The sequence below is a fragment of the Myxine glutinosa genome, chromosome 3 (genome assembly GCF_964187855.1).
Source record: "Myxine glutinosa chromosome 3, kmMyxGlut1.1, whole genome shotgun sequence".
NCBI classification, from domain to species: Eukaryota; Metazoa; Chordata; class Myxini; order Myxiniformes; family Myxinidae; genus Myxine; species Myxine glutinosa.
Window position 1 is genome coordinate 184,242,449 of NC_136263.1, and position 26,650 is coordinate 184,269,098.

General features: G+C 44.1%; 1 protein-coding gene across 2 annotated transcripts; it reads left to right on the forward strand.

Moving 5' to 3' along the window:
• Window positions 1-484: 484 nt before the first annotated feature.
• On the forward strand, window positions 485-23,600 carry RCVRN (recoverin). Of its 2 annotated transcripts, XM_078774818.1 has the most exons (4): window positions 485-865; window positions 8,749-8,860; window positions 10,029-10,035; window positions 14,820-15,008. In XM_078774818.1, exons 1-4 carry the CDS (start codon window positions 485-487, stop codon window positions 14,866-14,868), a joined length of 549 nt encoding a protein of 182 aa, XP_078630944.1. In that variant the 3' UTR covers window positions 14,869-15,008. The 2 variants fall into 2 exon arrangements, with proteins under 2 accessions (XP_078630944.1, XP_067958131.2); XM_068102030.2 differs by lacking the exons at window positions 10,029-10,035; window positions 14,820-15,008 and adding an exon at window positions 23,428-23,600.
• The last annotated feature ends 3,050 nt before the right edge of the window (window positions 23,601-26,650 follow it).

Consider the following 26,650-nt stretch of genomic DNA (forward strand, 5'->3'; position numbering starts at 1 on the left):
TATATGTCTGAACTGACATCTATAACTGACTTTTGGAATGATTATGAATATATGGTTTTGAAAAGAAATTCCCACACCTACCATAATTAATATCATCGTTTAAAATTAAAGGATATATTTAAATATTCGCCATATTTGCCGATGCAATAAATATATGGACCTTATTGTTCAGTGATGTTTCTGAGATTCATTTTATTTAGCCAAACCTGGGTACTGTATGGTTTTCAGAGAAATGTTTGTGCATAAACACATTCTTCTTGAAAAATACAGTATTCTCTAATCATCCATATGACAGGCTAGTGATATACGCAAGAAATCCTCTTAACGTTTGAATCTGTCTTGATTTGCACGTGGAATCCTCTTAGATTTTAAATCTACTTATTACAAAGTAGCTGTTGCAGCTGTCAAGCATTGGGCATATAAATGGACCTCGACTCTCGAGATCTGCCAACGGGCTTTCCATTGTGCTCACCCAATTGTCGCCATGGGCAACACAAAGAGTGGAACATTATCAAAGGAGTTGCTTGAAGACATCAAACTGAACACAAGTTTCACAGAAGATGAGCTAACCAAATGGTACCAGACATTCATCAAACAATGTCCGAATGGTCGGATTTCTCGTGGGAAGTTTGAGAATATATACAGTGATTTTTTCCCCGAAGCGGATGCTAAGATGTACGCACAGCACGTGTTTCGCTCCTTCGATAAAAATGGCGATGGCACGCTTGACTTCAAAGAATATGTCATTGCCCTTCATCTCACCTCCTCTGGAAGGATGGAGCTCAAGTTGGAATGGATATTCTCGCTTTATGACATTGATGGAAACGGCTCCATTGACAAAGTTGAGCTTTTGGACATTGTCAAGGTACGGCACTTTAAAGATTCCATGTATTGCACCATATTGTTACCTCCTCCACCAAAGGTGGGCGACGTTATGCTGTCACCCCTATATATATCTGGGTGTCGGTGAACAGGATATCTCAAAACGTTGTGGACAGGTTGGGTGCGTGAAAAATATATAGACGAATTGATTCGATTTTAATGAAGATCCGGTTACTAGAATTTTTTTTTTTTGATTCTTCACCATTCAATGATTGTGCCAAAAACGATACATAGAAGGATATATAAAAAAGTTGTGGACGGATTTGGACGAAACTTGGTGGACCGGTTGTGTGTCTGACAAGACTGAATCGATTCGATTTTGGTGAAGATCTGAATATGGATTCGGATATGAGAATTATAAATTTTGAAGTGATTCTTCACTATTCAGAGATTGGGCAAAAAGCGACATATAATATATTTCAAAAAGTTGTGGATAAAGTATGACAAAACTTGGTGGATGAGTTGGTTCGGTGACAAGAACAAGCCGATTATATTTTGGGTCAGGTCCGACTCCACATCCGACCTATCAGTGGATACAAATCATAAACTGTACTTATGGACAGCCTGGTGCTGGCTTAGCGGTTAGGGTGCCGGTTTAGCGGTTGGGGTGCCGGTTTAGCGGTTGGGGTGCCGGTTTAGCGGTTGGGGTGCCGGTTTAGCGGTTGGGGTGCCGGTTTAGCGGTTAGGGTGCCGGTTTAGCGGTTGGGGTGCCGGTTTAGCGGTTGGGGTGCCGGTTTAGCGGTTGGGGTGCCGGTTTAGCGGTTGGGGTGCCGGTTTAGCGGTTAGGGTGCCGGTTTAGCGGTTAGGGTGCCGGTTTAGCGGTTAGGGTGCCGGCTTAGCGGTCAGGGTGCCGGCTTAGCGGTCAGGGTGCCGGCTTAGCGGTCTGGGTGCCGGCTTAGCGGTCAGGGTGCCGGCTTAGCGGTCAGGGTGCCGGCTTAGCGGTCAGGGTGCCGGCTTAGCGGTCAGGGTGCCGGCTTTGCGGTCAGGGTGCCGGCTTTGCGGTCAGGGTGCCGGCTTAGCGGTCAGGGTGCCGGCTTAGCGGTGAGGGTGCCGGCTTAGCGGTGAGGGTGCCGGCTTAGCGGTGAGGGTGCCGGCTTAGCGGTTAGGGTGTCGGCTTAGCGGTTAGGGTGCCGGCTTAGCGGTTAGGGTGCCGGCTTAGCGGTTAGGGTGCCGGCTTAGCGGTCAGGGTGCCGGCTTAGCGGTCAGGGTGCCGGCTTAGCGGTCAGGGTGCCGGCTTAGCGGTCAGGGTGCCGGCTTAGCGGTCAGGGTGCCGGCTTAGCGGTCAGGGTGCCGGCTTAGCGGTCAGGGTGCCGGCTTAGCGGTCAGGGTGCCGGCTTAGCGGTCAGGGTGCCGGCTTAGCGGTCAGGGTGCCGGCTTAGCGGTCAGGGTGCCGGCTTAGCGGTTAGGGTGCCGGCTTGGGATCCGAGGATCCTGGGTTCGAATCCCGGTCGATCGCTGAATTAATGTCAGGGGGGTTGACTCAGCCTGTCATCCTTCCGAGGTTGGCAAATTGAGTACCTGCTCACTGGTAATTCCCTGGGTGTCGCAAGAGGCAGGAAGGGCATCCAGCCATAAAACAATGCTTCAAAAAGGGGACCATGGTGCCCAAAAAAGGCCAACCCCTGCTCTGCGCGGGGAAAATGGCCTCGAAAGGTGGTTCTTTGTTGTAGTACTTATGGAAGCATGTCTGACTTTTTGCGCGTAGGTTAGAGCTCAGGTGTTTTTTTCGTTTCGTCATGTGTCTGAGGGTGGAAAATGTCAATGCTGTCGAACATTGAATCATTTTGTGTAAGCAGGTGTGGGGGTGAATTTATTAATTAAATAACATACAATTGTAGAAAGGAATAAATGTACAAGTTCACATATCCAATGCTGTAGTGCCAAAGTTTGAGGTGCCAGACCTCTGCAAAAATTGTGTCAGCTGTGACGTCATCGGCAGATCTACCATCACATCACGTTTTAACATGACTAACCATTTGAGTTCCCCTAAAATGAGTGATAAATGAAATATGCACATTTTACCATGATAAACAAAAACATAACACTCACACCCACTTAATCTCACAATTAGGAATTCTCTCGGAAAAGGTCATGCCAATGTAGCCTCAATCCACCATTTTCTGACAAAACTTTGTATTTTAAGACCAGAATATAAATTTTATTTATTTATTTAGTACCACGTGGTAGAATGAATAATTTAGGATTTGGCATCGCTCGTGATATAGTATCAATTTTCGCACACACTTTACACCCGAGTTTTCCAACTTTGCAGTCTATCCAGGATATGTCTTATGTTTCCTCTGTCCACACATCCACACAGGTATACACACCTGTTGCTATATCAACCCCATTTTCAGTGCCACACTGTGTGTGTGCTCCATGTTGAACTTGAAGCTGCTGCAACACTACAAATCTCCTCATCTCCATTGTCAGTCCGTTTGTTAATATGAGAAAGTGTTGTGTTTCTTTAACAAAGAATGGTTACGGTAGGCTATATGTTTTTGTTTCGCACCGACACAAAAATTGCCTTCGTCAATGGATTCTGCAATTTTACAAATGCAGTGCATTGTGGGATATCTTATGCAACATTGAATGTAGTTTTTTGTTCTGAAAAAAAAACGCAGTTACTAGTACCGACTGCAAAGCCGCAATGAGCCGGCGAAGCCAAAGCCTCTTGCCACTATTTTACCCATCACCATGGCATCAGTAGGTTAGGTAGTTGGTAGTAGGTAGGTGTAGTTGGTACCGTACCTGGTAAGACTTGGTAAAAGAGAAGAGCAGACACCTGCATACAATAAATGTCACAAGAAGCTTAAGGAAGTAACGATACGATGTGCTAGCTTAAGGCCTATTTTAAGAAATTTTAACTGGGCTTAACATACGTTTTCACAGTATGTGTGTCGTCTTCTAACTTCAGTCGCTGTCAGGACTGGTTCTCTCCGGGCACTGCGGCTTCCTCCACCAGAAGAAGTTATAGTCAGGTTCACTATGTTTTTTCGTTCAAAATTTTGGTAGATTAGCAAAAGATTAGACCCTTTCAACCACTTAGACCCTAACTACTATGGAATGTACCCTTTGGACCATTTAGACAATCTAGCACCTTTTAGATGCACACCACACAAACATCTTAGTCAGGTTCATTATGTTAACAAATATACTTTCGTTCAAAATTTTGGTAGATTAGCAATACTATACATTTTTGGAATATTCGGAGCATGAGGAATCCAAAAATTAATGTTTACATTTGCGTAGACACCTTTGCGAAAATGACACTCAGGACAGTGATGAAGAGCTGTAAAAGCATATTCCTGAACGGTATAGACCTCGTAGATCCTGTGTATAGGACTTATAGTTCAATCTGATACTACCTATAACTTCCTATAAAAACCTATAACTTCAAAGGACTTGCAATATCATGTATTATGTAATACAGTTATATCACAAATATAAAGACAATGGTTTTCAATTACCTTTGTTTGTTACTTTTCTATAATCCTGAGCACTATTTTGAGGCCTTTATTGGATTCCTTGACCCAGAAAACATAGGATTAGCATATTTAATTAAGTCTCTAGGTTGACTAGAAGCCGAGATCGCGCAAAATATGTATTTTATGGTGGCCATTTTCAAAATCCAAAATGGCGGCCATGCAGGTGTCTGTGCAAATGCCAACATTGATTTTCAGATTCTCCATGCTCTGAAGATTCCAAAAATGTACAGGTTTGCTAATCCCAAATTTTTGAAAGAAATTATATTTGTTAACATAGTGAACCTGACTATTAGCTTGCAGTGATTAATTCGGTGAATTCCGTCTCAACTTCGGATATTTCCGGCCGTGAAAAACTATCCGTATTTCTAAACTAAATATGTAAACTGCTTATACCGTATTTCTGGCCGTGAAAAACTATCCCCGACGGCCGCGAGATTTCTAAAAAATAATTCTTCGTCAATATTAGAATATTTGACGCCGTTTTCACCCTCCGAAACGCGTAATAAGCTTTAAAAAAATATTTTTTCAAATGCTCGAATCTCATTGGTTCTGGTGTTTGATGACGATTTTCGTTGAAGATAACGAGGTTGGTCTTAACGTATTTTAATTACTAATTAGAGGTTCATTAGATTGTGAATCAAAGAACGACGGGTGAAACAAACTCCTATTGAACTCTTTCGCAATTGTTTTATGCAAACTTCCGCATCCGGTCGATGGCGGCCACCATTGAGTGATTTCATTTTAGAAATATTTTTGCAAATGCTCGACTCTCATTGGGTCCGGTGTTTGGTGACGCGTTTCGTTGAAGATAACCAGGCCCGTGCGGGCCGATGTTGGTCTTAAAGTATTTTAATAATACATTGGAGGTGCATAAGCTGGTGAATCAAACAATGACGGGTGAAAGAAACTCCTAATGAACGTTTTAAATTTGTTATGCATACTTCCGCATCCGCAAGATGGCGGCCTCCACTGCGCTTCGGAATTCTCGAGCCAAGGCATAATCAGGTTTTCAACATAATACGTACGCGTTCATTGACAACACCGGCTTCGCCGGCTATTAGCATATAAGAATTTTAAAAAATTGGTTATAACGAATGAAAAGTTTGTTCCAAACATAACGTGTATACGTAACAGAAATAACCAAAATGAAGAATAAACTATACCCATCGAGTTTGGAAATCGTGTCGAATACGTCATCAGTGATGACACACATAGCCATGCAGGCCGCCATGTTTTCCCGGAAACTAATTGATTGGTGCGTCTTTTCGACAAAATAAAAGGAACAACAATTTTCATTTTATGACATATTTTATAGACTAAAACCAATAAAAACAGCTCGGATAACAAACGGGAGATATAAATTTGTTTGCTTTAACGCACGCTGGAGACGATACCTGAAACGATTTGGGGACGGCCTCCATATGGTGACGTGTGACGTCCATGTGATGTATGTCTGCACATATATTTAAGTTATTTCGATTTCTCCAGTTCTTCCTTCATTTCTAGAAAACGTATAGTACTGTTTTATTATATAAATATATATTTTGTTACGTTGGTGGGGATAGATGAAGGAATCTCATAGTAAAGGTTGGACTGTATAATTATAGCATGGACCGTGGACGCATAGGAAAAATCTCAATGTACTTAACTAGGGAAACTGTAGCTTAAGATTGTTTATGTGTTTTCACACGAGAGGTGAAGCAGTGATAATTAGTTAGGGATTAAGGTTAGTTTTCCCCAGTACATGATATTCCTTCTGTGATTTTTTTCCCTTTACTTTTTGCTGACAAAGCCGGCCATAAAAATCTCCATTAAACCACAACAACCGTCCACTGCATGCCAGGCAGGTTGCCAGACACTAAGCCCCACCCAATGGACCTAATAAGGAAAAAGGCCATGCCCCCAGAGTGGTACGATGGGCGAGGAAGAAAGAGCCGGCAGGCCACGCCCCTGAATGTCATGATTGGCCGAGAGGACCATGGGGTGATTTGGAAGGAGATTTGCCATTGGTCGGTGTGACATCATAGAGAAGCTTTGAGAGAAGAAGAAGGGTGCGTCTCTGGGGCTGGTAAAGGAGCTTGGCCATTTTGTGCGTTTTTGGAGGGGAGCTTTTGAGAAATCAGAGTGAGGAGATTTTCACAGCTGTGGTGCTCTTCGGGGAGCTGGGCGCTGCATGGTGCTTGCTGGCCAGGAATCGAGAGGAGGACATCTTGGCTGCCTGCTTCACAGCTTTGTGCGCTCTCGCCGTCGACCGGCGCCATATTGGGCGCTCAAACGCGGGAAGCATTGAACTTGGCCACCACTGCTGACCTCACCAAAGTACTCACTGGGACAATGAGCTAAGTGCACTATAAAAAGGAATATATTTTTTTCTCTCTCCCCTTGTCTGTCGTTTTTGAGTCCTTGTGTGGAGGTACCTCAGTTCGAGTTTTAGGTTACCTTAATATTTATTTAACCCCCTGCTTTATTTTCATTAAATCATATTTGTTGAATTTTCCTTGTCGTGTTTACTTGTTTGTGGTTTCGGAATAAACCCGTGTGCTCCGTTTAAGTAAACGCTTCGCCTTCCTTCATTCCGCGCGTGACAAAAATACCGCCATTTATTAGGGTTAGGTTATCTGTCACCCATGCGGTCTTAATCGCTGGTGACAGGACAATACTGTGTTCAAAAAGTATCCGACCTTTATTTTTCGTGCGTAAAAAACAAGAAGCTAGGGAGGCGTTGATTGGTGCACGTATGTAGGCGATCCTAATGCGCACGCGTGAATTTTTTCCCACCTGCAGAAGCTGTCATTCGACGGCAGACCGCCGATGAGTGAGGACATGTAAGTGGGCGCCGTCGGATTTTCGTTTTTGACAAAATGACGGAAAAACTTGAACAACGCTACTGCATCAAATTTTGTGTAAAGCTTGGCGATTCCCAAGTGGAAACGATCCGCAAGATTCAACACCGTTCATTCCATTATGAAGGAGGATTTGGGCTTCAGGAGAATCTCAGCGAAGTTCGTACCAAAGCTGCTAACGATTGAGCAGAAGCAACTCCGTTTGGAGATCGCACAGGACATGCTGGAGACTGTGAACAGCGATCCCAGCTTCCTCAACACAGTGATCACTGGCGATGAGTCCTGGGTTTATGGGTACGACCCAGAAACCAAGTTGCAGTCATCACAATGGAAGCATCCAACATCCCCGAGGCCAAAAAACACAAAATTTGATGCAGTAGCGTTGTTCAAGTTTTTCCGTCATTTTGTCAAAAACGAAAATCCGACGGCGCTCACTTACATGTCCTCACTCATCAGCGGTCTTCCGTCGAATGACAGCTTCTGTAGGTGGGAAAAAATTCACGCGTGCGCATTAGGATCGCCTACATACGTGCACCAATCAACGCCTCCCTAGCTTCTTTTTTTTTACGCACGAAAAATAAAGGTCGGATACTTTTTGAACACACTACGTACAGTACATTCTTTTCGTTTTTTTAAAGGCGAATACTTACACGCACAATTTAAAAAATGCTACTATACTCCCCTAACAAGAGACCAACAGGTTTTTTTTTAAACTGTTGCAGACTATATCAATGTCTTTGTCCTGCATTTGATTTGTGTACAAGCTCCACCTTGAACCTTACGTAGTAATATCGTTCTATCAAGTCGTGGTCGACTTCTGGTGACATTCATAATCAGATTTCTCCATTTAACATTCCTATCCTGCACTGCTTCCCGAAGCTGGGGTTGCATCCTTTATGCCATGCATTCATCCAACACATACAAGGTCTGCCTCGTCCTCTTCTTCCCTCAACCATACCCGGCATTGTTGATTTCTCCAGACTTAAATTTTCTGTACATGTGATTTGTCCAAGTGTGACTGTTTTTGCATCAGCCCTTCTAATGTACATGGTGCTCTAATCTCTTCAAGCACTGATTTGTTTGTTATTCTTCTTCCTTTCTTTCTTTTTGTCAATCTTCTTCCTTTCTTTCTTTTTCACTGTCCAGGCTAACATCCATACATTGCAACTGGAAATACCAGATCATTCACCAGCCTCCTCTTTTGGATTGTTTTGTCACATCTTTGTTTGTCCAGATCTTTGCCAATCCTGACATCGCTGTTGTCAAGATATGTTTTGAATAGCAAAGAAAGCAGATAGGTTGAGTGAGTAAGGTAGGAGAAAAAGATGTAGACCGTGGCTGAGATAGAAAGTTTGTGTGAGGAGGGATATCACAAAGGTAGGAGTGGTTGGAGAGTGGAGAGGTTTGGCTGAGGACAGCAGGACAAATCTAGGTACCATTCTGTTTCACCCCTTATAAAGAGAAGAAAGGAAGAAGAAGTACTTCTAAGTATAAGTTAGACTATCATGTAACCCCAATGTTTTATTTTATTGCAGGCAATCTTCCAGTTGATTCCTCCAGAAGAGGTAAAACAATTACCAGAAGATGAAAATACACCAGAAAAAAGAGCTGGAAAGCTCTGGATGTTTTTTGGAAAAAAGGAAACAGGTACAAATAATCTCCATCCACCTTCTGTGGTGTAATATTGTGTCATTAAGAGGGTTGTTAAATTTCACCTGCTTTTCTTTTTTTATAAAAGGCAATTAGTTATCTTATGTAATTTAATAATTTTGAAGAAAAGTTGTCATTAAAGTGTTGTGAATCAATATTTTTAAAAATCAAGTGTTTGCTACTTTGGGGCAAGTGAGATACGTATGAAACAGCAAATAACTTGATGCTCAGTAAAAAATATATATCTGAAAAAATATTTAAAAAACGAACAATGCGACTGTGTTGCCAATATGCCTCCGCATAGTCCCACAACGGGTAAATGCCATTGTTCACTGTCCTAAAAGCAAACAGGTTTGATTAAAATCCCTTCAGATGTTTTCAAGTATCACATTTCCACCAGCCGTGACAGGTTTCATATTGATCTGTGCAGCAGTTTCAGAGAAGGGATTTTTTAAAATATCGGCTTTCAAGCTAATATGGCTGCCATGCCACATGACATATGACCTTAAAATGTACACTCTGCATATGTATGGGTAAGGGATCACGTTTGTGAAGTTGCGTGTTGATCGGATAAGGTGCGTTTTTCTATCCAAGATGGCTGCCACACCATGTGACCAATGATGTTTTCGTGATCATCTTCTAATCGCCATGCCTAGTCAATGACACACGTAAAGTTTCGAGTCAATCGATTTGGTGGTTTGGGAGAAGATGTTTTTTTAAAGGTTTTAGGTTCAATCCAATATGGCTGCCAAACCATGTGACCTATGATCTCATAAATTCAATATTTCAATACAAATGGGTCACAGATCATATGCATGCAATTTCAGATTTTTAGGATAAGGAATTCGATTCAAACATTTTTGACTGGTATACCACTTCACCTATGATGTTAGCATTACCATACTATTGTTCCCCATTGGGAGTACTTGACAATGAACCAAGTTTCAAATTTTTCCATTCAGCAGTTTCCGAGAAATATTTTTTTAAATTATTTGCGTTTAATCCAAGACGGCTGCCATACCACGTGACCCAATTATTATTATTATTATTATTATTATTATTATTGTATACAAGATCGAGCTAACATTATTATTATTAAGAGCTAACATTAATCACAAAACAAACATTAAAGGAAACATAAAACATAGAATAAAGGGAGTGGGAGACAAGATGTGGAGAGAGAGGGAAGCACACAAGTACAATAGTAGAGAACAGGGACATCGGGAGATCTGTGGGATGGAGGGAGGCTTGGGGGGGAGGAGGCAGGAGAAGGGAGGGGTGGGAGAGGTAAAAACACATGGACACTGCTAGGACTTCCAAGAAAGAAGTCGGTATTTCAAAAAAGTGGGTCTCACCATCTGCCATGATCTTTCTTGGGAAAACCACATTTCCAAGCTGGCCTCCAAAGCCAGTCGCCGTCTGGGCATCATCCGTCGTGCGAAGTCCTTCCTAGGCACACCTGAGCTCCTCACCACATACAAGGCTTTCATCCTCAGCTCAATGGAATACTGTTCCCCCCTCTGGGCTGGTGCTCCTGCCTCACACCTTGCTCGTCTTCACGCTGTTGAAACCAAAGCTTTCAGAATCTCCCGCGATGAAGCTACCTCCGAGGGCCTTTCACTTACTCACCGCAGGCGGGTTGGTGGTCTTTCTGTCTTCTACCGACTCCTCTCCGGCCTTGCTCCCCCAGCTCTCTCTGTGCTCTGTCCCCCAAATATTCCTACAGGTCGCACAAGATCTGCCAGCAACCCTCTGATGGTTAAACTGCCGAAATCTCGGCTCTCTGCTCACTTTCACTCTTTCATTCCTCTTTTCTCCCGCCTCTGGAACAAACTCCCACACTCACTTCAATCACACTCCTCCCTCCAGGTCTTCAAAACAGCTGTTCACCACCATCTCTTATCTTCCCCCATCCAAAACCTTGATCTTTTCTACCCCCACTAATTCACCCCAGATCCACCTTGTTTGAAATTCCAACTTCTTTCCTGGAAGTCTTGGCAGTGTCCATATGTTTTATACCTCTCCCACCCCCGCCCCCCTTCCCATGCCTCCCCCCCAAAGCCCTCTCCCTCCCACAGTTCTCTCGATGTCTCCATGTCTCTCGGTCCCTGCTCTCAAATGTTGTGTTTGTGTCCTTCCCCCTCTCTCCCCATCTTGTCTACCGCTCCCGATGTTATTTGTTTTGTGTGTCTGTTTGTCTTTCTGTGTGATTAATGTTCGCTCTTTCACGAGCCTCGATCTTGTATACAAAAAAAAAAAAAAAAAGAAAAAAAAAAGTGGATTTAGGGTGAATTAACAGGGGTAGAAAAGATCAAGGTTTTGAATGGGGGAAGATAAGAGATGGTGGTGAACAGCTGTTTTAAAGACCTGGAGAGAGGAGTGGGATTGAAGAGAGTGGGGGAGTTTGTTCCAGAGGCGGGAGAAAAGAGGAATGAAACAGTGAAGGTGAGCAGAGGGTCTTGATTTTGGCAGTTTCACCATAAGAGGGTTACAGGCAGATCTTGTGCGACCTGAAGGAATATTTGGGGGACAGAGCACAGACAGAGCTGGGGGAGCTGGGCCGGAGAGGAGTCTGTGGAGGACAGAAAGACCACCTACCTGCCTGTGGTGATTGAGTGAAAGGCCCTCGGAGTTAGCTTCATCGCAAGAGATTCCAATGATTCTGAACGCTTTGGTTTCAACAGCGTGAAGCCGAGCTAGGTGTGAGGCAGGAACACCAGCCCAGAGGGGAGAGCAGTATTCTATGAAGCTGCAGACGAAAGCCTTGTAGGTGGATAGTAGTTCAGCTGTGCCAAGGAAGGACTTTGCACAACGGAGGATGCCCAGCCAGCATCTGGCGTTGGAGGCCAACTTTGAAACGTGGTTTGACCAAGAAAGATCATGGCTGAGAGTGAGACCCAAGAGTTTCGAGAGACTGAAAACATTCGAGAGGGTTGTTGAGAAAGTAGATGGGAGGAATTGCCGTATGGTCCTTTTGGATAGAGGGAGAGAGAGTGAGAGAGTGAGAGAGTGAGAGAGTGAGAGAGTGAGAGAGTGAGAGAGTGAGAGAGTGAGAGAGTGAGAGAGTGAGAGAGTGAGAGTGAGAGAGTGAGAGAGAGAGAGAGAGAGAGAGAGAGAGAGAGAGAGAGAGAGAGAGAGAGAGAGAGTGAGAGAGTGAGAGAGTGAGAGAGTGAGAGAGAGAGAGAGAGAGAGAGAGAGAGACTTGACTTTTATGTTCTTTTATTATAAAAGTATCAAAACACACATGGAAGAACACCGCAAAATTTTTACAAGAAAAAGAAAGTTGTACAAGCAAAAAGGATGTATATACATGTATATGTGGATATTGAGCATAAGTATAATTTACAAAAACAAACTCAACACCTCATCTGTAAAACAATCGTCGTTCACACTGCCGAAACTTATCCGGGCCGACACTATTCCTTTAAAGCAAAACAGCACATTTTCATCTCTGCCACTCAATTTGCTCTTCCTAGTTTTATATATTGCGAGTTTAGCAATTCCGCACAGAAAATTCAAGAGAGGGACCGCTGTCTTGCTCTTGGTGCTCCTTTCAATGCCATATACAAAAATTGCAACAGAAAAAACAAACTTAAATTTATAAAAGAACTGTTGGAGGAAACAAAAAAGGGGTACCAATCTCCTACATTTCACGAAAGCATGGGTCACATTTTCAGCCTCTTCACAAAAAGGACAAACATTCAGTACAGCAGGATCAAACTTATTAAGTAAGTATTTGGTGACCAGGGCCTGATGAACAAGTCTCAAATTTAAGTCTCCGGTTCGACCTAAAGTTGGAGACCTATACATCTCTTTCCACACTGGAGATAGGAACGAACTAGCCGGAATGATCTCATCCCACCGATTTTTTAAAGGTTTTGTGAAACCCGGTATAAGCACCTCTTGGCATATCCCATAAATAGCTTTTTTTCCCATCACATGGAACACACCGCAACCATCTGACTTTGAGAAGACACACTGTTGTTTTTTTGAGGTGACTTGGAGCTCGGGGAAATAGAGACGAGAGTCCACCACTTCATCTGCCCCAGTCCACCCGATATTTAATTCCCTGAAAGTTTTAATCACAACTCTCAAAACTTTGTCCACCATTCTAGATGACCAAACCCCCACTTTTGATGTGAGAGAACCGGTGGATAACCATCCATTTATGGAAGGCTTCATCAGGTCTCGCACTCTGTTTATTCCATTGCAGGTGAAGCAATGCATAAATGACCTGGAGGTTGAAATTTCAGGGAATAAAGGATTCAGGACCAATGGCTCATGCATATATTTTTTTGCATCGTAGGACACCTCTAATCGTTGTATTCCAAGGACTTGCCAGGCATTCAGAAGGCTCTGATGAAACTCGGGGAGCAGAGTCGTGTTGACATGCTGCAGGTCCATGAGGAAGAGCTCTCGGTCATACTTCAACCCATCTGCTTCCTGCAGCCAAGCGTTTGTGAGAGGCCGCCACGGGACACACTCACCATACAATAAACGCTTTATCGTCAACATGCGGAAAGCCATTATCCAACTCGGAACATGTATCAAGCTTTGGCCACCTGCATTTCGGGGTCTGCACACCGTGTCTGGTCCAAGCCAATGGTGGGCTCCCCAGAAAAACTGAGTTAGAACCCTCTGAATGCCTGTGACCAAGTATCTCGGAGGTTGGAGGGGGATAACTTTATGCCAAATAAAAGGAACCACCAGGTTATTTATTATTGTCACCCTTGCCTTAAGCGATAGAAGGTGGTGCAACCGTTTCCATCTAGCCAGTTTCTGCTTAATTCTTTCCAAGAAACCCTCCCAATTTTTTTGTTCATATGCTTGGACTCCGAGAAATAACCCTAAATATTTAAACCCCTCTTTGTTCCACTGCATTCCTCCTAGTAACACAGGCAGAGCTGAGGAAGGTGGACTGGGGCCCATCCATAAGGCAACACTTTTGTTCCAATTTACTTTTGCCGTGGAGGCGAGCTCAAACTGGGACAGACATCGAAAGACCTCACCCACATCATTTTGGCTCGAAACAGCAACACAAATGTCATCCGCATAAGCTGAAGGAACCATTTTGTGGTTTTTTGTTAAGGAGACTCCTTCCACTGAGTTCCGGAGCAAAGCTAGTAAAGGTTCGACCGAGAGACTGTATAGCATTCCTGAAAGCGGGCAGCCCTGACGGATGCCTCGCTGAAAGGGAAAAGGGCAACATAAGCTGTTGTTTACCTTCAACAGACAGGATGCATTTTCATACAACAACTTAACATAGGAAACAAAATTTGGTCCAAAACCAGCTCTCCTTAGTACAGCAAACAAAAAAGAATGGTCAACACTGTCAAAAGCTTTTTCTTGATCTAAAAGAACCAAACCAAAACCATGAGATGTAGTACGACCGAGACTGATCAAGTCTCTCACCAAAAAAATGTTATCGTAAATAGAACGCTCAGGAACACAATAAGACTGATCAATATCAATCAAAAGGGGGATGACTTCCTTTAGACGTATCGCGAGCGCCTTCGACAATATTTTATAGTCCGTATTTAGGAGTGACACAGGCCGCCAATTTGTGACGTCTTGCAAGTTCCCTTTTTTTGGAAGGAGACACAAAACTGACCTCTGGCAACTTAGTGGCAATTCACCTTGTTCAAGGCTATCATGAAAGATGTCAAGTAGAGTAGGGCCTAGGATGTCCCAAAAGGCCTTGTAAAATTCAACTGGGAGGCCATCAAGTCCAGGGGCTTTCCCATCTTGAATTCCTTTAAGAGCAACAGTAAGTTCTCCGAGAGAGATGCCAGGCTCCAGTTGTTGTTGCTGGTCTTCAGACAGAGATGGGAGCAGTTCAAACATCCCGTTTCTGTTTTCCTGGTTCACAGTTCTCAAGGCAAACAGCTTTGAATAAAAGTTTCGTAATTCATCCTTGATGTCACTTTGAGAAGACAGAAGCGCACCGGCAGAAGAGCGCAAAGCGTGAATTTGTTGAGGGATCTTGGCTGTCTTTTCCAAGTTGAAAAAGTCTTTGTTTGGTTTGTCAAGTTGGATATTGTCCATTCGCAGTCGGACGAAAGCACCAGATGCACGCTCTCTCACCATTTCAGCCAGTAGTGTTCTTTTCTCTGACAACTGCTGGACATTTTCGTTGGACATTCCAGATTTCTGCTCACAATAAAGTATGTCGTTTTTTAAGGCAGTTATCACACCGAGTGTGTTACAGGTATTATAACGACAGTATTGCTGGCAAAAACACTTAATTTGGGATTTTGTGCAATCCCACCATTGCCTTAAATTTAGGTAGGAAAACTTTTGCATTTCACATTCCTTCCATACCATTCTGAATGCTTCTTTGAAATGCTCACTTTGTAAAAGTTTGACATTGAAAGTCCAATATGCACTTCTACACACGTGATGAGGTAAGCCACATACAACAACGACCATGTGATGATCAGAAAAACCAGACGGCCTTATATAAGAATTCTTGACAAGATTTACCTTATCATGGTTAACATAAATTCTATCCAAACGAGCCATTGTCAAAAGATTTCTTGCGGCACAAACCCACGTGTACTGCCGGATGTTAGGGTTCTGTACCCGCCACACATCCACAAGTTGAAATTTTTTAATGAGCTGTGCCAAAGGCCTTGCACTCGGTGGATGGGGCTCAGGAGTGTTTCTATCAAGTTGTGGGTTGAGGGTACAGTTGTAGTCTCCCCCCAAGCAAACCAACATGGACAGGTCAATAGTGCTTAAAAAACCTGCTAACTTGTGAAGAAAAGCACTTCTTGCAGAGTTAGCACTATGGCAGTATACATTAGTCGTGCAAATCTTTTGGTTACCGCTGACAAACTCCACAGATAGTAAATGGCCCTTGCAAATTTCTCTACATCTGATCTCCGACGGCTGGAGTCTAGGATGTAACACTACTGCCACACCAGCCTTGGCATCAACGAAAGCACTGGAGAAAAAGTGACAACCTTTAAAGATTTTACGCCACTCAACTTCAGAAGACTGATTTGCATGCGTCTCTTGTAACATCAGCACATCAATTTTTTCATTCTGAAACATTTGAAACACCTGGAGGCGACGCACACAACTGCGACCACCGTTGATGTTTAAGGATGCTACTTTTATCTCCACTCTGTTAACTATTCATACAGTTCCTTGCCCGCTCGAGTTACACATTTTCTTAGCCTCTGGAATTGAGGTTCTGACATGTTAACCTGATAAGGTTCACGAATCATGTTCTTTGCAGTCAAAATAAAATCATCCAGATTCGGAAAGTAGTCTTTGATTTTTACATGTCTTTTCCTGAACGTTTCTTCAAGGAACTTGATAACATTTTCTTGAGAAACCATGGTGATGGTATTGTCATCACCCGCCTCACTCTCTTGAGCACTTAAAGCACTAAAGAGTGGAGTAGAAGAGGTTTCATCAGAATCAAGTGCTTCGTCTTGATCTGCACCTTTTCCTACTATTTGTTGAACACTTAGTTTTGGAAACAGCAATTCTACAGGGTCAAGGACCTCCGCACTCTTTGCAGACCCTTCCAGATTTACCATATCCTCTGTGGCTATAAGTATGTCCCCCAGCTCATCATCCCTTTCATTTTTATCTGTCAGGGCAGGGTTAACGTTATCCTCACAGTCGCAAGGACTTTCCCCTTTATCTATTTTTTCCTCACTAGCAGATCCAGCTGCTAACTCGTCTGAGCGAGTTTGGTTATCAGGACAAGGACTTACCACATCCTGAGAGGATCGACTATTTTCCGGGTCATACTCAATCTCAGCAAGTGGTGCAAGCGAATCTTCCTCACGTACATACACTTCCGGTACCATCTCCATTACCGCCAAGGAGTTTCCGGTGTAGGCCTCACCCTGGAGGTCCTGCGAACCTGACACGATCTGAATCTTATTTTGTTTTTTTTTCGGAATCACAGGATTCATCACTTGAACGCTTCTGACCTTTTTTCCTGGTGTCCGCTACCGATACTTCCATGATATCGCCCGCACTCTCGTGTACAGTGGACGAAATGGGAGAGGGTTCAACCACTTTCATTCCCACCTTAAATGGAGGAGCGGGGTTAGTCACCTCACGTTCTAGATCTATCGCTTCCCCCCCCACCCCCCCCCCGGTCGGGGTGGTCGGGTCTGGCGCTTCGCTCACCGCAGTCGGTGCGGTGGATGGATTAACCACTCGATCCGCCTCCTCCCCTTCATTGTGCGGTGAAGAGGAGTCACTCCTCACCAATCTCCCGCTTTCCTGCGGTGTAACCGCATTGGGACAGGCACTCCTCACATTTCACATGCCCGTAAGCCCCACACTCGAAACACGTCATAGCCTCCGAGGAGGCATACATTTTGTATTCAAATCCGTTGATTTTCACACTCAACACGACATTGAGCGTTTTTACATTTGCAGGCAGTATCATGTACACCACTCTCTTGAAGGACATGACATGTTTGAATCGATCGCAAACATTTCGCATCGGCACCATCGAAATCCTCGATACGACCTTACCGAACTTGTTTAATTGTTCACATAAATCCTCATTTCTAATAAATGGCGGGATATTACTGATGTTAATCTTTACCGTCGGGGCTTGTAAAGCGAACACAGAGAGGAACGTGTTCGGCTCAATGAACAAGCCTTGTTCAACTACACTCGCTACCATGTGCTCCTCGGACAAAAATACGACGAATTTCTTATTCATACGAGGCAGCGCGAATACTGTGTGCACCAACGATGTTTCCAATGGCGGAAAGCACATCGTTAATTTCCACCTCGTTGGGAGGAACACAAGCTAGCCCGTGTTTACGAGTTAGCGATTCGTACGTATCAATGCGGAAACGTTCGCCCGCCATTCGAACTCGACCAAAGACACGTTCGGAACCGAGAACCGAGAAAACCCAGTTTGTCGAACACCAACAAACAGATCAAATTCCCCCCCCGCTTGTCCGAACCGGACAAGAAGGTATCAAACCTAAATAATCGAGCTAAAGTAAATAATAAACATGCGTTATAAGCACAAAAAATGGCTTACAAAGCGCCGTCAAAGCTAGTAGGCCGCATCCAACAAGGGCCCGCTCCCAATCCTCTCTCTCTCGAAGACAAGGGTGCAGAACGGATGAAAACACAATGCCGAAGCACACAGGATGGAAAGGGAGAGGGAGGGGGGGCAGGGGAGGGGGGGAAACGCAACGGGCTCACCAAAGCACAGAGCAGTTGCTCACAGCCGCCATGACGCCACACCCAACGCACCGATAGGTGGGGACAGAGAGAGAGAGAGACTTTTTTTTTTTTTTTTTTTTTTTTATTGGTGATCCCAATGCGATCCAAATGGACAGACCAGGAGACAAACTTCGCACAACCAGTAGCCGGGAGCGACAGAGCATCCGTGTCCTTCCCAACCGTGTTCCTTTCTGAATGCACCATGTAACACGTCACCATGTTCACTGCTGGAGGAATGTTTGTGAACGCATCACATCATAACACTTTTCCGATATGTTTTCCTTGATGAACTTGGGGACTTGTGAGCCACTCCAGAGGTGTTGGAAAAAGGCCGATCGTAATGGGCAGGTGCTCCATCTTGGAGGTGCTCCATCTTGGAGGTACGCCATCTTGCAGGCACGCAATGTTGCAGGTTATCCATCTTGCAGGTCATCCATCTTGCAGGTGCCCCATCTTGTAGGTTCTCCATCTTACAGATGCTCCATCTGTATGACGCTTTGGAGTTGCAAACTTTCTGGGGCTACAGCGGTGATCCGTTCACTCATTTACCCCCGGGTCGAGTTGTAACCCCCCCCCCCCCCCCCCCCCCCCACAAATTTGGAGAGAGAGAGGGAGAGAGAGAGAGAGAGAGAGAGACAGACAGGCAGACAGACAGAGACAGAGACTGAGACTGAGACAGCATGAGTGTGTGGGATTTCTTAGGATAAAAAATCATATTTCACATGTTTGACCGGTTTGTGATTTTGTCATGGTCTAAAGAGAGGGATGTCTATTTCTTCTTGTAGCTTCTACATGTCTATTTAAAGTATGAGGAATGTCACGGCAGAGAGTGGAGTCAACCGCAAAGTTATAAAGAGTGTTTTCCAAGGAGAAATATCTGGGGAGAAATCCTCATACTATTCCTAATCTTCAACAATGATGGAGAGATCATTGATGAATATTAGGAATAAGGAGGGGCCTATAACAGCCTTGACAGATAAAGGAGAAGAAAGGATTCCATTGAGAGCCACACGTTGGCTATGACAGTGGAGGAAGTCAGAATGGGTGCCGTAGGCAGAGAGTTTGGAGAATAAGGCGGGATGCCACACTGTATCAAAAGCTTGAGATATGTCTGGAGAGATGGCCCTGTTCTCATATCGGACAATGTTCATCCACTTTTGGGAGAGTAGAAGCTGCATGTCTAAGGTAGGTTGTTTTGGCTGTCTTGGCTGTCTTGGAACCTGGTCTGAAACCGAATTGATGATCTGAAATAAAGTCATTGGAGAAAAAGTAAGAAATTAATGTCAACTGTGATGATGTATTCCATGACCTTGCTGATGACTGGAACTAAGCTGATAGGTCTGCAGTTAAGGAGATTTATTTTTGCACCTTTTTATGTAATGCAGAGATGTTGGCTGACTTCCATGCAGATGTAGAATGACCTAGCGAAAAGGACAGAGAGAGGAAGTGCAAGAGCAGCAAAGCAGGTTTTCGGACATGCGAGTTGATGCCGTCAGGTCCAGTTGCAGTCGAGGGTTGCCACAGAGTCCAGGAGCAGTTGGGTGTGACTGGGAGGGGTAAGTACAGAGGGAGAGGTGTTTGGGACACAATGTTTGGAAGGAATCACAGAATTGAGTCCTTCGGCCTTCTCATTAGCAGAGGAGTTGTGGAGTGCCTTCAAGACCACCATCCTTAATGTTGCCGGTGGCTGTCTTGGAACCCAGCGTCAGGCGAAGAAGAACTTTGTCTCTCAGGGGACGCTCGATACCATCAACCAGAGTCGCAGGGCCAGGCTCGATGGCAGAGCTGAACTGTTTCGGGAGCTGAGGCATAAAACTGTACACTCGCTCAGGGCGGACAAGGAGGCCTATGTGCGAGGAATCTGTGAAATGGTAGAGCATCACTCAGAGGCGGATTTAGAGGGGAGCGCAAGCGGCATGCACCCCCCTTATTTTGATTTTAGCTGCATATCTTGTCCCGACTTGTTCCGAGAAGCTTGGCCAGGATGCCGAGGAAGCCATCCTTCGCTTCTGTGGTGATGATCTGCCAAGTCCATCAACATTACACCAAGAACTGAAGCTGTGGGGCCGTTACTGGTCTTCTGAGGGAAACCTACCGACAACAGTTTCAGGCACATTGAAATGCGTGGCTTCAGATGGGGTGAGGAATTTGTTCCCAAACGTAACTAGGGTGCTGAGTATTCTGCTGTGCACGGCTGCAACAAGTACTTCAGTTGAGAGAGCGAATTCTGCCCTCCGTTACGTCAAGACGGACTATCGGAGCATGATGTCGGAGGATCGCTTTAACGCCCTTGTCCTGCTCTACATCCATCGTGATATCCGATTTGACTACAACAAAATAATTGACGCATACACCAATAGATATCCACGGAGGATGCTCTTCGTAAATCCACTTGGTGAAAAGTAAAATAAAACTAGACAGTTGCGACAAGGACGCATTTGATTTGATGAATCAGTGGTGATTTAAAAAGTGGTCCGATTGTATTGTTCCATGGGTAGAGGATTTCAGTGACTGTGGATTAATTTATTTCCATAATGTGATGCTCTGGATAATCATTCATAAACCCTCATGACTGAGCACTTCTGCTAAATAAATCTTTCTGTTTGATCATTTACACAAGTACCTTTTCTATCTGACTGTGTATGTTTTCCGTCTAATTTTGCATCCCTTTTTCAAAATCAATCCCCAAAATCAAAAGATACAGGGATAAAATGCCTAAAATTGAGGCATGAATATTTCTCCCCAGATTGCAGGAAAACGCATCTAGAGCAGTATAATTTTCAAATTTTCCTGGGAGAGGACCCCCAGACCCCCCTCTACAGGCTTTGGGCCTTCGGCCCTCGCGTTGGGGCTTCGCCCTCGTCAGTTGCGCCCCAACCCCACCCCCTTATTGGAAATCCTAGATCCGCCCCTGAGTGATGTGGACATGTGATTCTCATCCTGCTTACAGAGGAATCCATGCATTGCGTTCCTCTAAGCCTGTCTCTAGGTGTACTGCAGTTCGAGCAGAGGGTGATGACCTCTTGACAGAGGAGTCTGAAGTGAAGGCCCACCGGGCCGGTTACTTTGAGCGGCTGTACCAGGCTGACCCACCGGCTATTGAGTTGGATGTCAGGGTTGTTGCTATCCCAAATGCCCACACCCTCCCCCCCCCCCCCAATTAACTGTGAACTAACTGCATTCACTTGTGGCAACACAGGTGGCCATGAACCGGCTGAAAGTGGGCAAAGCTCCTGGGATTTGTGCCATCCATGCTGAGCTTCTCAAGGCTGTTTGAAATGCTGTACTTGAGTCGTTGCATGCAGTTCTGTGCTGTTTGAAGCACAGGTATCATCCCAACTAACTGGAAGAGGGGCCTTGTTGTCCCCCTCTGGAAAGGCAAGGGTGATCACCAGGACTGCAACAACTACCGAGGGGTGACACTACTCTCGGTGCCAGGCAAAGTCTTTGCTTGGATCATTCTTGAGAGAGTTCGCCGCCATTTGCTAGAGCACCAGCGACCAGAGCAGTCAGGCTTTACACCAAAGAGGTCAACGATTGACCGTATCCTTGCGCTCCGGATCCTAACCGAACGCAAGCAAGAGTTTCGTCAGGGTCGGCTTGCAGCTTATGTTGATCTCTGCAAAGCGTTCAATTCGGTGAATCGGGATGTCCTCTGGAGGATTATTGGTCTTCGTGGGGTGCCACCAACGCAGATAAATCTGATCTCTGAACTATACTCTGGTACTGAGAGTGCTGTGAGGTGTGGTGGCTCCATCTCTGACAACACTGATCAATCTGATCTGAACTATACTCTGCTACTGAGAGTGCTGTGAGGTGTGGTGGCTCCATCGCTGACTTATTACTGGAGTTCGGCAGGGGTGTGTACAGGCTCCCACACTCTTCAGCGCTTGTATGGACTGGATTCTGGGGAGGACGTAGGAGTGGTCAGGCTGCGGTGCATCGTTTGGTAGTGTCAAGATCTCTGACCTTGATTTCACAGATGATGCAATCATCTTTGAGGAGACGCTGGATATTCTTATGGGGGCCCTCCAGGCAATGAATGAGGAGGCAGAGCTGCTGGGATTACGGATTTCCTGGGTCAAAACCACGATCCAGGCTTTCAATGACATCTTGGATGCTGTTGTCTTGTCTGTGCCTGTTTGTTGCGAAGATGTTGAGGTCACGAAGGGATTCACTTACCTTGGCAGTGTTATTCATGTCTCTGCATGTTATGGGTCAGAGGTTGATAGATGTCTGGGTCGGGCCTGGGGAGTCATGGATTCACTGGATCATGGGGTGTGGTGCTGTCGGTATCTATGCAGGAGGACGAAAGTCAGAGTCTTTAAGTCCTTGGTGCTTCCAGTTTTGCTCTATAGATGCGAGACTTGGACCCTTACCAAGGGCCAGAGTATGAGACTTAACTCCTTTGGAAGCAAGTCTCTTCGGAGTATCCTTGGCTATCGCTGGTCGGACTTTGTGTCCAACGAGCAGTTGCTGAGAGAGACTCAGATGAGATTTGTTACCTGAATGGTCCGTGAGCGTCAGCTGTGGCTGTATGAACATGTGGCTCGTTTTCCGGAAGCTGTTCCAGCTCACCAGATACTCTCAGCAAGGGAGCCTTGTGAGTGGAGGAGGCCAACGGGCCGACCGCGTGCCTATTGCTTGCAGCAGGTTGATTGGTATCTCAAGGAGATAGGGATGAGCCAGGCATCAGCCTGGGGGATGGCCAGATGGAGGCCACTGGAGTACCGTCGGAAAGTGGATGCGGTGATGCTGTGCTCCGGCGCATGCTCCCATACCTGACCTGACCTGATGAGCAGAGTAGACAGTGGTGCCATTTGAGGCGAGGGAAGGGATGTAGGGGGAGCATACTCCAGAAACAGACTTAACAAGGCGCCACCAGGTTTTAGAGGAGGGAAACCAGCTTTGAAGTTCAATCTTGAGATTGGACAGATGATGTTCATAATAAAAGCGCATAATAAAACATGTAAAAAAAATATACATTACATCACTTGGATTTTGTTGGTCTTTTTCCTATAATAACCTCTCAGATTTATACTAAACCAACAATATTGCTTTTTCAATTTGGTTGTAATCAAGCCACCATTTGACATAGATTAACTGGACTATTAACCACCTGACTGCACTTCCATGTTTTTATTTCTTTTTTTCATTTTATTTCTTAGATAGAGGAGCGAGAAGTGAGAATTAATGGAAGCACAAGAAATAAAAGAGGATTGACCAGAGTGCATTGAATGGGGGCAACAACAAGCATTAAGATAGCTGTTATCGATCCTATTAATGAATGTTTGAATTTTGTTATTGAAAAAAATATGTTTATCTCTGCATATTCTTTGTTGCAGATAAAATTACTGAAGGAGAGTTTGTACAGCGAATTAAGGATAATGCTGAAATCATGCATTTGATTCAGTATGCACCTCAAAAATAGGACTTGCTTGGTTCCAAATGTCATCCATTCAAGCATCAAGGCGGCATTCCATCATTTCTGCCAAGGCCACCATTAACACTCAAGTCTGGAGGCTCTTTCATATTAGAAAGACTTTCTGTGCAATGTATTGTTATATATTGTAATTTCCAGTAAAATGTGTGACATTAAAAGTGTTGTCAGAACGAGTCACACACAGTGGTACAAGAAATACCAACCTTTTAGTTTTGCAACATATAAACTTGCATAACTAGATGGTATTCATAAAATACTTACCCTGCGCAGTCAACTTGCTGTGAGCCAACTCTTCTGTTTTTGAACATTATTTTTCTTTGATCCAATATGGCTGCCAGACCACGTGAGCGATGACATCATAAATTTATATTCTCTAATATAATTGTTGCATACATCACGCTCAATACATTTCAAACTGATCAGACGAAGCGTTGTCCGTGTCGAATTATGACGTCATAATTATGGCACCAATGACGTCATCGTTAACAACACCTATTCCCCATATGGAGTTCTTTACAATGAGCCATGTTTCAATTTTTTCCATGCAGCGGTTTTGGAGATATAGAGGTGCAACGTTTTTCGGTTTTTCCAAGATGGCGCCTGTACCACATTACCTATGACGTCATGATTATCATTAAAATATTCTAAAGGAGGAGGCCCTCATATGATGAAAATTTCATGTCAATCGGACCAATAGTTGCCGAGAAAATGAAGTTTTTAAAATGTAGACACGGCTCACGTACGGCACACGGCACACGTGCACAACTGAATGCTTAACCCCGCTTTTCGCTTCGTGAGCGCAGGGTAATTGGATAGAACTGCCTTACTGAATTTCTGCACTCAAGGTAGTGAAAGTGGGCCGACAGTGCAGTGAGGTGTTGAAGTCCACACGGACTTCTAAGTTTATTGAAATGTCCCTCTTTCCTTGTATAGATGGGTTTTCACGGGACACGCGAGCGGTTCGCGAAGGATGCGAATGTCGAAAAAATGGCAAAGTCCAACATTCGTATTTTAGGCTCCAAAAGTTCGCCAAACATGCGCGGGGGTTCGGAAGCGTCGTCAATTGTTCGCAGGAGTCGTTTTTTGTTCGGCGGGTATTTCAAACATTTTTGAATGTTTTTGACATTTTTGAAACAAAAAACGACTCCTGCGAACAATTGACGACGCTTCCGAACCCCCGCGCATGTTTGGCGAACTTTTGGAGCCTAATATACGAATGTTGGACTTTGCCATTTTTTCGACATTCGCATCCTTCGCGAACCGTTCGCGTGTCCCGTGAAAACCCACCTTAAGTGAGTTGTTACTTGCATTCTGTTTACTCCCGCTAGGGAGTAATGCATTCGATCGTGTCCGTCCGTGTGTGTGTGTTCGTGTGTTTGTGAACAAGATATCTGGAAAAGTTCTGAACGGATTTGGATGAAAGTTGGTGGGATGATTGCACTTGGGATAAGGAAGAATTGATTAGTTTTTGGTGAAGCTCAGGAAATTATTCCAGATTCAGGCAAGTTTTTTTGGGAATTTTTTGGGGAATTTTTTTCTGTTTTCCTTTAAAAACCATTTTCTCTGCAATAATTGGAGCGATTGAGAGCAAATTTTTAACATAGGAGGGACCCGGTCTGCAGAATATTTTAATGGTAATTATGACGTCACAGGTCACGTGGTTCAGCCGCCATATTGTTTTGAGTGAAAAACACTAAAATCCATTTTTCTCCAAAACGCCTGAACAGATCGAGGCCAAGCTTTGCAGGCAGAATCGCATACCCATGCCGAATAAAAAAAGTCAGCAAGTATGACGTCATGCATACATGGTTTCAGAGTTATGACGTTTTTAAGCACAAATATTTAAAACCTAGCTCCTCCCTCATTTGTGATCCAATCGAGGGGAAACTTCAAAATCTGTTCAGCATGTCAGTCTACTAAAATGTCCTTTTGGAATTTGCGATAGGTCACGTGGTTTGGCAGATATCGTTAATTAAACGCAAATAATAAAAACATTTATATCTCTTGAACCACTTCATTGATCGACGTGAAACTTCATACTGTAGTAGAAGTCATGAAGAGTAACAAGTGTGCAAAATTTGAAGATGATTGGATGTACGGTCTGGAAGCTGGAAGTTGTTATTGCGTGAAGAAGAAGAGTCTTCGACCTTGGACGATTAATTTATTTATCACATCTACAGACTTGCAGGCATCGTTTGACACAATGTCCCGGGTTAATTTGAACCTCAAATAAAATTATAATTCCAGATTTGTCAATGGCTGAGGTATATTAACAAACGAATGAAACAGATTTGGCAAAATTCGAACTTTTTTTTAAAAGATCGCATATTCACCCAGGGTTGTGAGAGGCTGAAGAAGAAGAAACCTCGCATGGGCTTCCCAGACCAAATAAATAATTCTGGTTCTGGCTCTGCGATTTTCAGGTTTATTACTCCCGCCAGGGAGTTATGCATTCGATCGTGTCCGTCCGTGTGTGTGTGTGTGTCGTATGTTCATGTGTTCGTGAACAAGATATCTGTAAAAGTTCTGAACGGATTTGGATGAAAGTTGGTGGGATGATTGCCCTTGGGATAAGGAAGAATTGATTAGTTTTTGGTGAAGCTCAGGATATTATTCCGGATCCAGGAATTTTTTTTGGGAAAGATTTTTTCTGTTTTACTGCATTAAAGCTTTTATTCTTATTCTTAAATGATGTTTTTCTCCTCCAATTCCGAGATATATCAAAATAAATTCTCTGACAGGAAGGGCCTACTTTCTTTTTCATTTATTGTTTTGGGGAGAGGGGATGTTAAACAAAACGTACTATTCCAACTAAACCCACGGCGGGAGTATGCGCTCTACTGAGTGGCGTTCTAGTCTAACCTGTTCTTACTCTTCTCATTGCAGGAAAGCAAGTGTAGTCTTGTAATACTAATTGTGATGCACAGCAGTATTATATAATCTTTAGATTATGGAATGCTAATACAGTGGAAAAACATATACAGTACTTAGTGATAACTCCTTGAGTAATCTGCATTATGAATTATAAAAATTAGGTGATGTGCTTAGATATAATGAAAAGGAATAAAGCCTGCATTGATATAATTAATCTGTGCAACAATATTATAAAATGTCACTTTAAAGAA

What these genes read in the sequence shown, in the direction of transcription:
- RCVRN (XM_068102030.2), top strand. Translation starts at nt 485, where the DNA reads ATGGGCAACACAAAGAGTGGAACATTATCAAAGGAGTTGCTTGAAGAC. An exon ending in AGCTTTTGGACATTGTCAAG is followed by an intron (nt 866 to 8,748) that starts GTACGGCACTTT and finishes ATTTTATTGCAG; the next exon opens with GCAATCTTCCAGTTGATTCC. An exon ending in TTTTGGAAAAAAGGAAACAG is followed by an intron (nt 8,861 to 23,427) that starts GTACAAATAATC and finishes TCTTTGTTGCAG; the next exon opens with ATAAAATTACTGAAGGAGAG.